General features: G+C 39.1%; 1 protein-coding gene across 2 annotated transcripts in view; it reads right to left on the minus strand.

Moving 5' to 3' along the window:
• ptprn2 (protein tyrosine phosphatase receptor type N2) overlaps window positions 1–10,620 on the minus strand; it is a 189,893-nt gene extending 179,273 nt beyond the window's left edge. For both annotated transcript variants that reach the window (XM_036521610.1, XM_036521609.1), the window contains exon 1: window positions 10,369–10,620. In XM_036521610.1, the coding sequence (XP_036377503.1) occupies window positions 10,369–10,450 (82 nt within the window). In that variant the 5' untranslated portion in view covers window positions 10,451–10,620. The remainder of the gene's footprint in view (window positions 1–10,368) is intronic.
• Between the last annotated feature and the right edge of the window lie 2,757 nt (window positions 10,621–13,377).

Here is a 13,377-nt window from a genome sequence, read left to right on the forward strand (position 1 = left end):
TGGGCAACCATCCCGGGAGATGTCAATGCCTCCTGTCCACAAACAGGTAAGGAAGAATGGTGCTCCCCCTGCATCTCTGAAATTGTCCTGGAGGTTATCCCTGATCCTTCACAAGGTTTTTTAAATGTAACCTTGCAACTTCCGATATGAAGGAAATTAAACTAAATACTGTAGACATAAATAAAATTCACAACTACACAATGATTATGTACTGTTAACACACCATCATGTTGGGACATCAGTATAGCTTCTATCAGGAAAAAAAATCCCATATCAATCCATTTATGACGGATGGCTTATCTCACCTGATTGACCTGGTTTTTTACACCCTGATTATTGTTTCCAGAAACAAAAACAGAATGTGCCCTCTACGTTCTAATATTTGATATTGGGTCATTTGTTATCAGGTCATGTCACATCCTTTGTCAGTCTAGCTTCTACTGGTTTGTTTACTGAATCCATAAACATAGGAAGGCAAAGAATATATTAAAAATACAGCCCCATACAGCTCTGTACAACACTTCATCCTCAAACCATATATTTCCACTGATATGTCATTTTTACTGGAAAGTAAGCTAATTTATGCAGTACAGTTTATTTGATTTACTAGGACATTGTCAAACAAACCTGCCTATTTCACCAAACAGTGTTCAGCTATCTTATAAATAGCTTGGATGCATTAAACTCGTCTCCCCTGACGACATCGGGGGGTTGCGACCCTGGGAGAGCCGTGCAACAGGGGGATGAAAGGGAGGAAGGAAGCCCAGAGAGCTCATTATCCTCGCGGTCTCCCAGGCCCACCTGTCTGACGTCACACTGGCGTCACAGCAACCTGCCTGCTCTATGTCACACAGAGCAGAGCAGGCGCCCACTGCTCCGAGGCAGCGCCCAGCCCTGGCAGGCTACTCATCACTTGACAATTATATCCGCACGCTTGACGTTACTGTCTAATTATTCCCGTTTAATTCACTGCATTTTCAGCGAGTGCTTGTCAGCTTTCAATATTAATTACCTTTCTCCTTAATCATGTACATGCCAGTATGAAACACATTCACAACTGAGAGGGAGTGAAGCCACTTCAGCCAATATGTTAGGCAGAAACAGTCAAATTAATAACACCGTTTCCACTCTGGGTTTCTCTGCAAGATGAGAAAGTTAAATTTAATTAAGGAGCAATCTCCAAAGTCACCATTTAATTCCAAGTGCAACATAATTTAAATGGAAGAGAGAAAACGTTTTAAAACAAATTCATTCACGTTTAAGTAAAACAGTAATACTAAGTGCTTGGTGGAAGGTTCTGGTAATAAAAACAGAACAAAACAGCTTTGGATGTTTCGTAAGAAATCTGTTGTTTGGACCTATTCAAAAGAATGAAAGCTATATCTGTTGCAAGTTTTAAAAAATGGACATATGAAACTGGGTATTCCATTTAACTATCATAAAAATGTCCTGAAAATGAGAGGACAGCTGGTACTATCAGCAGCGTGAATTGTTACACTTGGCACTGTTTTCTCTACAGGAGATCTTTGCTTGCGTCAAGAACTTGTGTGCATGCATGTTGTTTGTGACTATTTTTATTGCAGAGAACAAATTTCTATACAGCTAGTCATATAAATGACAGAAGTTAGGTGTTACACCTCAAGAAACACTACAACCCTACTGATTTATCCATATAAAATTCAACATGTCCAACTGTGTTATGCTAAATTTTATTGCTAGCAATGTTCAACTCATATTTGATACAATGCCAAATGAAACTTAAAGATGTAAGTCACCAATGAAAAAGCACAGCACAACAGAGCTGACACCTTCAAGATATATTAGGGAAGATGTAAAGATGTAACAGAATTAGCTCCATACTTTGAGCCCGTCAGATTACTGTGGATATTATGAACACTGGCTGCTATGCATGTGTGTGGTTTTTTTTTTTTAATGAAAGAGCACACATTGACGGAGTGACTCATGCAAAGCTTATTCACTACAGATGGGACACACCAGGCTCCTGCAAGGCTACAAGCAGCCTGCACCATACCCCCAGCTAATTCCACTCTAAACCACTCTAGCCCCACACAAATGAATTTTTCAGAATATTCTACTCAGCCACCAAAAGTCTAAATGAAGTACGGCCATCTTAAAAATAGCTGCAGTGTGGTGACCTGATTTGCGGTGCCGCGCGGTAGGTCTAGGGAGAGTGATTTTCCAATATCCTAAACCAGCCGGTGTCTGATATTCAAGGTGCAGTGAGTAAGCATTTGTACCAAATGCTTCCAAATGCTGCTTGTTTCACCAAGTAATGTGCTCTGTATAGATGTAGTGCATTTTGACACTTTTGACTTGTTTTATTAAAGCATGTATTTTTTTTAACGGTGTAATATTAAACTTTGGTATTTGTCTTTCACTTACAGTGGCCATGAGGAAATCTTTTGCTAGATATTACTCTCTTGGTATGAACAAAATAATCTCTAAGGCACTAAGGCGAAAATCTTTTGAAACTTCCAAAATTGAAATGTTTTTCTTCTTTCTAAATATAGAGATGGCCCTTACATAAACCTTTCCATCCAGGAGCACGACAGTTCTCTTAAGAATAGAGTGACAGCTTGGCTGACATGAACTCAGTCTCTTGTGCATGGATCAAACGCACCGTAATCCTGTTCTTATACGAAATACATTTTTTAAAATCTTTCACACAACAATTTTGTATAGTCGAGTCAGATATTACAATTAACTTTAAGGCCTTGTGTCCCTCTCACTAACACAAATGGAAGTAGGTCATGAGTTGGTGAGATTGACAGCTCTAGAGGCAACAGAACAAGGGCGGTTTCTTGCTCAGTTACACTCAAAAACTTGCCAGTATTGGGGAAACATGAACTGTGACTCATACCCTATTTTAAAACCAGATCACTGATACTGATTCATGGACACACAGATTAATGTAGTTATCAAGACACTCTGTCAACAGATCAAAAATATGTAAATTACACTAACTGAATATAACATAAAGGAATAACACAGATTAATTCATTATACTTAGAAGATCAATATAAGATCCCTTTGATTCAGTTTGTGACATACTATAAATTAGATTGTGACAATCTAGGGTAAAGTGACAATAGGTGAAATACGGTTGAATTTACATTATTACACCATATGATCTCAACTGTTTCAGTTGTGGAAGACTTGGGTTTCCATTGTCTTGGCAATGGAAGCGAGGGGCTTGCTGCGTTCGATGCACGACATGTACAGACAGAGCTGTCAGTGCAGGGAGTAGTCCACTCAGATGTTTTCACCAAGGAACCTCAGACAGCAATTCCCCCCTAACTGTAGTGTGTGCTCATTTTAGGTGCGCACTGAATGTCAAAAGTGTTTATGCTGCTGCAGATGCCAGCGTCTCCGGCTAATGAGCTGCCGTCTGCGCTTCCTCCACCGTGCGAAGGTGAGATTTGACTCGGCTGTGTGCGCCCGTGACTCGAGGCAACATAACAATCAACATGAATTAAAGATGTTAATATCTGTTGCTATGGGAACACACACCTCCAATGAGCGGCCGTGACCTTTTCTGTGACTGGGTTCATGATTCAGATATTCCACTATATCCCCTGTTTGGCAGCGTAACTGGGTCTTTGCCACCAACAAAAGCAGCAAACTGGCACACAGCTGCTCTCATTTGGAAGGCTAGCACAGAACACTAGCGACTGCAATCCACAGGTGTTCCTAAACTTTTCAGTGCCCCAACTAAACCTGATAAACTGATCTACTTTCCGTGACCCACTGTTGCTGAGAACAAGGGCAGTTTTCAGTGAGAGCACATAAGACTGTAAAAATATGCACAGGGTGCATCAAGACATACATGTTTAGAGGATAACAGCATTTTACAAGCTTTTATAATTAGAAAACCACTGAATAAAGCTTAGTAATCATAAAAGAATCAATCAAAAGTAGGTTTAAAGCCAATTATAAATATAATTGTAAGCCCTCATCCTCTCCTACTTCTTGCTTATATCTGAGCCATACACCATTTCAAATTTGAGTAAATGTTTAATTAAATGTATATGCACTAGCCATTTTTTTCAGTTATAGACCACCAAAGGTTAACTTTACTTACCAAGCACCAATGATTCCCACCCATATTTTGAGCAGAGCGTTTGTGCTGGGTAGGTACTCAAATACTGTAGTAATTCAGTACTGGTAAAAGACACTGTTCCTTGAAAATACACTACACACATATTAGAAGTGATATTTCAGTTATGTTTCAGTTAATGTTCTCATATGTTCTAGTGATACCAGCACGGCCCAGTACAGGTTTAAGAAGCCAGCTCCAGCTATAACCTTCCCAAAGAGTGTGTGACAGTCAAGGCCTTTTATCCTGTACTATCCTGCAGTTGTTAAGTAAAACAGATTGGAAAATGTCAAGGTTGACAGGGAGCAATGTTATCTCACGGTCTCATTACACATGCAGTACAACCCCACATCTGCTGACAGTTCTGAAAAGGTGAACTAGGCACTGCACTTCTGTCATGTTGCCATGATAAATGTTCTGTTGTATGACAGGAAATCTTTTTTCCTTTCTGTTGTAGATATAGCGCTGACCGGAGTGATAATCAATAGCAGAAACAACAGGTATTATAACATTAATCAGCCTCTGAGCACCATGATGAATGCCCATGACTGCTACGCCTCCACCTGAATGTTCTCTGCGCTTGTTACACTGTTAAAATCCTTGTTACTAGTCATGACAACATGGCATGGTACATCACAAATGACCTTTCTTCTCCCTTCACTGTCACTTACATAACATTACAAATGTCCACAGCAATCAAAGAGGAAAGGTATGAGAATCTTCTGTTTCTGTGATTCTCCTGTTTCTCAATTTGAACATAGATTAAAAAATTGGGATAACATCAGTATTCAGGTGGAAGGCAGAGTCTTTTTTACGCTTGTTGCGATCTTCCAAGGATAGAAAATACAGGTCATAAAAAGCAAATGACTTTGTTATACCCCTACCACATTCCATTGGTTTGATGCAAGCATGGTTTTCTGTGCTCTTTTATATTTGCACGACCAAAATTAAGTGCAAAAACACTAGCACATGACCCAATCACAATGTGAATTAACATTCATGGCGAGTGACTTCATTAGCTAATCTGCCGGCTAACCGGCATCTTTTTAACATCAGTTAGCTGCGATGTATTTTAACGGTAAGCTTGCTAACTAGTGACTGCCTCTACAACAGATATTGTAGCCATCTGGCTATGTATGGTTTCACTTATCATGTGAAGCTCAAATAATCTTTTAATATTCTTCCTCTGTGAAAAGCACATCCAGGTATTACACATATTTCCACACCAAATATTATAATCCCAATGAGTCATCTTGTCTTTTTTGCAAGGGAAATTTGCACTTCTGGTGATATTGCTATTACTCTATAATAATACTATTTCCATCAACCCACAACAAGATGATTCTTGTTATGATGATGGAAAGATAAGCAAACAATGATGACCTTTAGTATTCTTAATTTATGGTATAATATGCAGTTTCAGAGTAGAGGAAAGCCATACTTGTAAGTAAATATGTATTTACATCATGACTAATACTCATATCAGTGATAGTAATGCAATTTCTATTCTTTAACCACTGATCTCCCATAGGAATTCTGGTCTTTATTTACAGTCATAGCTAACTAGTCATTTCTAACTGCCTGTGTGCTGTTCTATTTACTAGAGATCTCTGTGCAGTATTACTAGCTCTATTCATAAAGTGTACAAAAAAGACTTAATGCTTTTGTGATTTTTGTGACGTACATGTGCATTTAGAAGGCGGAGTAACCCCACCGGATTTAAAAAAATGCAAGCCTTTTACGAGAGGAGTTGGATTCTGTCTCTGATATATGAAACGGTTCTGCATTTTGCATGTTGGACGCAACAGCACCGCTCCCTGCCAACTCCCGAAGGGGGGGTTTGCTGTGAGCTGGGATGTGATTTGGAATTTGGATGCTTTCAGTGAACAGCTTGGCATCTTACTGAGGCCCAGGGTCTCTTCCACAGTGTCTACTCTTTGGCTGAACATATCGCTGTCTTCCAGCGCACAGAACTGTCACTGTGCATTTCATTGACAAACACAGTCTTCCCCCGCATTCATTCATTCCAATCCCGTGTCAGTGTTCCTGCTGAATATTCAGAGTGTACACTTATTTATTTGTGTCGATCATCATAGTATCTCTCACCAGTTCATCTGTGAGAAGATCAAACATCATGAGAAATCACAAGCTGTGATCTACATCTGGACAACGAATATGCATTTATATTTCAAGGGTGAAAGTATTACACAGCATCAACAACCACTTCCATTTTCTCTTTATAGGTACCGGTGATAGTTCATCCATGTGAAGCTGGAATGCTCAGCAGAACAGTGCACCATAACAGTGAACAACTGAAATACACTAATCATCAGCCTGGTCCAGGGAGCAATTCTATAACGCAGAATGTCAGACCGAATCCAGATTTGAATGTTACTTTTTAATCACATACATCAGGATTATATTCCTTCTAACAACAGCTTTCCCATCCCTGGCAACAATGCAATAAATGGCTAGATCAGACATAGCAGCAATATTAAACTGTTTAATATATAGACAGTTTTTATGATTCAATTTCACATCGAGAAGCTCACATATTTTGTCAAGTTGTACAAATTCAAGCTGTTTTCAGAAAATTACTTTCATGGAAGACTTTAGTCCATCACACAACAGCTGTAGAACAGGGTGATTTGAAGGGCACCTGAGTCACTTCACATTTGAATTCTTTTTGGATCATGAAGTCCCACTCAAACAGCTGGGTAACCCTTAGATATCACAGTCACCTCTACTGAAAAAAACAAGGTTAATCCAAGCTGAGATTAGCCCTCTGAGGCAGAGGGTACCTTAGCAACTGCTGCTGACAACACATGCTAAAAGTGGAAAACAAAACCTGGCCAGGCAGCTGGGGCCTTTGACCTCATATCCATACTAAATTCATACATGACCAGGTATTGAGAGAGGAACAAACACAAGCAGATGCTTCAATTAGGGCAAATGAAGACTCAGATTTGGCTCTTCTGCTAGCAGTAGGTTTAACCGGTAAGATATGAACTTTGTGTACTCAGAAATTATTCATTTGAAGCACCCACACATTTTCAAATGTCTGCTTTCAGTCCAGACTGGTAAAAGATAAGAAATGCCAGAGGCTTGTGATAATAGCCTCCATAAATTAAATAGGCTCCTTAAATCTGGTCATATTAAAGGGAAACCTTAACAAAAAAAACTTAGTGAATATGCTTGCTCTTTGCCTTGCTGTATAGTAGCTATGCATGCTGGAAAGCAAGGAACTAGTTTCCCGGCAGAGAAATCTCAAATTTCTTCTTCTACACACTCTGACATCAGCATGTGACAACCCCACTCTCTAATACATGAATGGAGGAATGAATGGATACCTTATTTACAACACCCTGCAAAAAGTCAGTTTCTTTCCACCTTCAAAGCATGTGCAGATGGCTATCCTGAAACAGTTAAGCAATTTGTATTTTAACTGAAATGTTCACATTTCTTAAAATTTTGATTCTAACTGAATGTACTCCATCTCACTTCATAGCTTGCTTATCCCTCCTACCTGTCAGCAGAGGTCGAGCTATGGATTCTGGAGTTTACATGAAGGGTAGATATCCTGAGCCAGGTAATGTCCACAACATGATTTAAAGTTCATCTAGGTTATTACACATTATAATCATTAAGCAAATCACTAACAGCATATTACATTTTAAATATATGGTAGAGTAACCCAATAAGTCACAAGTTTCACAACAAATCACATTAAATCTAGGCAGCTGCCCTCGTGGCATCTCTGAACAGCAGGGAATGTCATTTCTGAGCAAGCCTCAGCCAGGAGAAACACCACTAGAAACAAAAAAAAAAAATGAATTCACCACTAAAGTCATTTTTATATGCCAAGGAAAGCTTCAGCATTCTCAGTGCATTACCTCTGGGCAGAAACCTAGTGTCCTGGTAACCAGGAGTGAAATCAAGCAGTCAATAAGCTCAACAGTGTGCAGCTGGATTTACTCTGCAAAGCGAATAAGACATCATGAGTCTTGATATAGTTTATTAATCACATCATATTGAAATACTGTTGACTTCAACCAAGACAGCAGCATTTATAGTTTCTGAATACAAATCTATGGATGCAAACATTTTTTGTTATCTTAGACAGATTTGGCATTGTGCTCCGCATTTGTATTGATCTGAGGAAAGCCACAGGGAATATTAGATGCATTGTGACACCAATCAGGTTGGTTTGAAATGGTGGTGCACAATGTACAAAGGAATTCATTAAAAATAATTACTCCTTCAAACATATGTGTACAACGTAGATACACATACATGCACGCTTGCACATAAAAGCTCAAAAAATATTCCAGTAAGAACCCAAATCCAGCAAAGCTGCTATGTATGTATTGAAAAAATGATCATTTAGAATCAAATAAAAGAGCACCTTAATTATTCTCTCAGATGGCATCCTCTGAAATGTATAAGCTTACATATATGTCATCCCCTCCAACCATCTGAAATATGTCAATTATGTGTGTGACACATGTTGACATCTCCTGCACACTGTCAGTACGTTATATGCATATTTGCAGGATTTTGAAGAAGGTAAAAACTTTTAAACAAGTTAAAGAGAATTGCATCCCTTTCCTCAAGAAGTGACTGATTTAAAAACAAAATGAAACAAAAGGGGAGAGAGAGAGAGAGAGAGAGAGAGGGAGAGGGAGAGAGAAATGGAGAAAACATTAGTATGAATCACACAAGAGGTAATCCAGCTCTTGTGAATACTAAAGACAGTAAATCATTGACCCCTGGTGCCAACATAATGCTTGAGTTTAATTCTGTTTTTACAAAATACTCTACACTGTTACATATAGGCTAGACATCCATACTAAATGTTGACCTGACACACACGTGTCATATTCAGCAATATGAAACATCCAATATGCTTATTCCTTACTTAAAAATAGAAAATAACTCAAACATACACACAGCTACATGGTGCAGTTAATGTCTTGTTCAGCACGGTTGTTTTAAGGCTTAAAGCTATTCAGACCTAAAGTATCAGCTTAGCCAAACGGACTCTAGCCGGAGCATGAAATCCTTTATGGCGGTGAAGAGAGTAACCTAAGAATCTAAACCATTTTCAGAAACAAAAGAGATGGAAAACAATCACGCGCAGGCAATGCGTTCTGGAACCTGAGAGCAGGCTGATGAGGCACAACAGCCAAAGATAAAAGTGTATCCACTTTCCACGTAGGGGACTTGTGTCCAAGACATGAAAGATGGGAACTGGCTGACAGTCAGTGAGCTGAGAAATTTAACCAGTTATTCTTAGAAACTAGCGAATAAAGACGACCTGTACCTGGGCATAGGCTACATACGTGCGGAACGCACAGGTTTACTAGAACATTGACAAAGAAGGTGTACGAACCGTCGATAGCTATTGACACTGAAGGATGCACCCTGTCTTTCTAATTAGTTTTTTTTTCCTGCCTTTAATGTATGCCACGTCGAAAACAGAACACCAAGATTATATAATCAGCCACGGTGATGACGGTCATTTCATCCTGAAAGTGATCCATGGTCCATCAGTGACCAAATCCGCAATCTTTCTATTTCCTGCTAAATCCACGTGGCTATATATATGCTCTTGTGTGTATTTGTGCGTATATATCCGTGCGTTCGTGTTCTGTTTGTGTATATATACAAACAGAACACGAACGCACATAAATACACGCACAAATACACACAAGAGCATATACATAAAAAGCACAACACAGAAGGCATGCATTTGATACACGTTTTACTGTGGCCGTGAATGCTTCCTTGTGGTATCATTAAAAGGCTTTATATGCCAGCACAGGTATTTTGAGATGAGCAGTCAAATAAGAGATTACACAACGTGGAATGTTTGTAGCTGTCTACACGTATGTCCAATGCCACCGCAACAAAATGTTTCAATTTAAACGATTACAAATGTTGAGGACTCCCGCACTCCGTCTGCAATAATTATTCAAATGTTAATGTTAAGAATACTGTTTTCCAAACACTCCGTTGTGCGGTGCCTTCTTTTATGCGTGTTGCTCAAAGTTTCTGTAGCCAAACATTCGGAACTGCAATAAATCTACTCAGGTAGGCGATAATCTTATTTTGAGCGTTTCCCTAATCGATGAATTCAATATTGACAGTAGCTCAGATTGAGCGTACTTTGAGAAACACGCCCAAACGCGTTGCTCTTGCCTGTGCATGTTGATGTGCAAACATTAAGAGTGGCAAATGAATGAACTTACCGAATTTCCTGTCTGCGGTGGCAATCAACTGGGTATGGGAAGCCAAGAGGACGAGGAGTATGGAGAAAAGCGTATCCATCATTCCTATTGATCCATCGCACACATTCGTTAACAAACCATTTCGTTGTGCTTTTTTTTCCTCTCCAGGTGATGTAGACAGGAGGTGGAGAGGAGAAACGAGGAGAGAGAGAGAGGGGAGGATGCTGTAGTATCTCAGCCCTGTGCTCAACTCTCTCCTGCAGTCAACCCCTCGTCGCGCCTAGAATCAGCACTGAGAACAGCTACCCCTGCCCTGGCCCCTCCCTTATGCTTGACGTCAAAATCCACATGCTAAAAGGGCCGTGGTCGGTGAACACACGATGCAAAGGCAGCGCACAAACCTGCGCGTACAAGTGTGCGAAAAGAGCACAGTCGAAAGAGGGAAATATATTGTCCGTGGAAAACAATCTCTCATGGAAAAAACAACAACAACCATACTGATAATTGCGTCGGAGACTGCAGTAGCGCTGATTTTACATGAATTTAACATTTGCATATTTTAAATTCTGTAAATCGCTTTGGATAAGGGCGTCTGCAAAAGAAATAAAAATCCGTCAAATACTGATACATTATTATTAGTACTAGTATTATTAGAATTGTCGTCATATTGATTGATGAGGATCCTGTTATGAAGACGATCGTACAAGTGTGTATTTTCTGTAACCTTTAGCTTCACCAAAATGTGAAGGTCTCGTGAATAATTAACAATGAGTACCTCTTTTAACCAATATGTAACCGTTTCCTTTCTCAGATGCACTATTTCAAAATGCATCAGATGTAACAATGACATAACAGTGCCGTGTCCGGACCGTGGACCGCCATTGGCTCGTAGTAAATGTAACGTTTCCCAATAGTGTGCGCTACACTACTCCCTCCCTTGGAAAAACGCCTTCCGTCCGCGTGCAGAAGGAACCCGCCTGCGTCAGCTGTTTGGCTTTATCACCTGGCGGGTCAGCACGGCTGAAAGAGTGTTTTGTTAGAGGCCCGTAATTTGGTTTAGTCCTATAAAGTGTAAATATGAAGGGAAATTGTGCCCAAATGTTTATGAAGGCCCTTCCTGGATTGGTCGGGGGTGCTTTTTATAAAATCACGTATTAGACCATTTCCTTTTCAGTAGGTTAAAAACCAAAACATATTATCTAATATAACACACCATAAAATATAACAAGACATTCATTTGTTCTAAAACATTCTAAGATCTGCGGGATAACTACACCAAACGTGCATTCGCTTGGTTTACGAAGATGCCAATTCATGAAGGCCTTGCTTTAAACTACACGGGCATTGATGCGTTTTATTTCACAACAAACGGGGACAGTTAATTATCTCGGTTGCTAAGACATAATTGAGGATGTGTGCGAATTAAATTTACGTTCAGAAGAATAAAATGAGGAGAAGTGTATAATTCGAAGTTTTCTATGTAGGCCTACCCTACCTCTGCTCAAAATTAAAATGTACGGTTTTCTCCAATATACTTTAATTTGCCCTTTGAAGTGCTGCTTATTACGGGTTCACCATACAGAGAATAAAGAATGATGCTGTCTAAACGTGAATCATAATATCTGAATCCTTCCATACATCCACTACATATCAGTAAATTGCAGGTTAGCTACCAGTTTGCTTTATTTCATTGGCTTTTTTTCCCCTCGTAATGCAAATAGCAGAAAGTTTTATTTCGTATGAAGGATTTTCAAGCCGTTTTTTACAACATGCAACTAGACAAATAGGCACATCATTTTGCAGCGTTCTCCTTTAGACAAAATCTTCAGCAAAGGCGAATGTTAGGCGCAAACACAGGGTACCTTTACCGACATGAACGTGGCGATCTGTATTTTTTTTAAAAAGTACAATTTCTTTGAGACAGAAATTTCTCAGGACAATTGTAAAAAAGTACAATTTTCGTCTCTTTAATTGAGCTGCTGGAGTCAAACTAATTAGCTATGTTGCACTTTGTATCTACCCGGGTGTTCATTTCCTTTGGCCCAAACTAGTCAAAACAGAAACGTCCAGGCATAGAAGCTTTAGCCACACACGGATTTATTTATAACATTAAGTAATGATCTGAGCAATCCTCTTGCTTTGCTCTTTGTGAAAACAGGTAATCATCAGCTCAGTCACTATGGCTAATATATTTAACTGAAATACATTTGACAATAAAGCTATGACAGCAAATGATTCCTCCAGTATTTTATCGTTTAGCTCATAGGTGTGATAGGTGTGATACTTCCTCTATAGTCGATTTCAGTTTTGTGATGGAATTAAATTACAGCGCTCATGTCTTTTCTCCCTCTGATTGTGGTAATATGAACGTGGCCACCTAGCTAGCAAAACTAGCAATAGGTAATAATGAAATCAGAAACATGTGAACTCGATTTTGTTTCATACTGGGATGGATGATTACATGTATATGTTATGATGTTACAGTGCTGTAAGGGTTAACAAAAGTCACCAAAGGCATTTAAAATTTAATTCTAAATGACGATTGCCTTGTACATAACCATAAATTTTTATTAAACTATTCCAATTTAGTGAGTTCCAGTATAATACATTACATTTAACTGGTTCCAAATGAGAGGCAGATTGGCATTGGTAATGTAATTCGAGCTGGGAAGATGCACAGTCCCTGTGAAACTTGGCTGCTATTCTGTATTCATCACGGAATGAATAAACACAATTTATGTGTATATTAAGCACAATGTCAAAAACATATCAAAATGTATAAATATGCTAACAGACAGCTTTATTTGCAATGTATCCAAGTCCACATTGCTCTGTGTAGCACAGTTAGGAAATAATCAATGACAATGTAATAATACGTTTACATATACATAATTTGGTACAAACGGCAAACACCAGGGAAGGATAAGACACTTACACTATATACAAATGCAAACAAGCTTATTGAGCTTTGATCCACCTTAATTTCCACTCATCTTCATCTTGCACTGGATCCTGATGGAAACAGTGTGG

Source organism: Megalops cyprinoides, chromosome 2 (genome assembly GCF_013368585.1).
Source record: "Megalops cyprinoides isolate fMegCyp1 chromosome 2, fMegCyp1.pri, whole genome shotgun sequence".
In the NCBI taxonomy this organism is placed as follows: Eukaryota; Metazoa; Chordata; class Actinopteri; order Elopiformes; family Megalopidae; genus Megalops; species Megalops cyprinoides.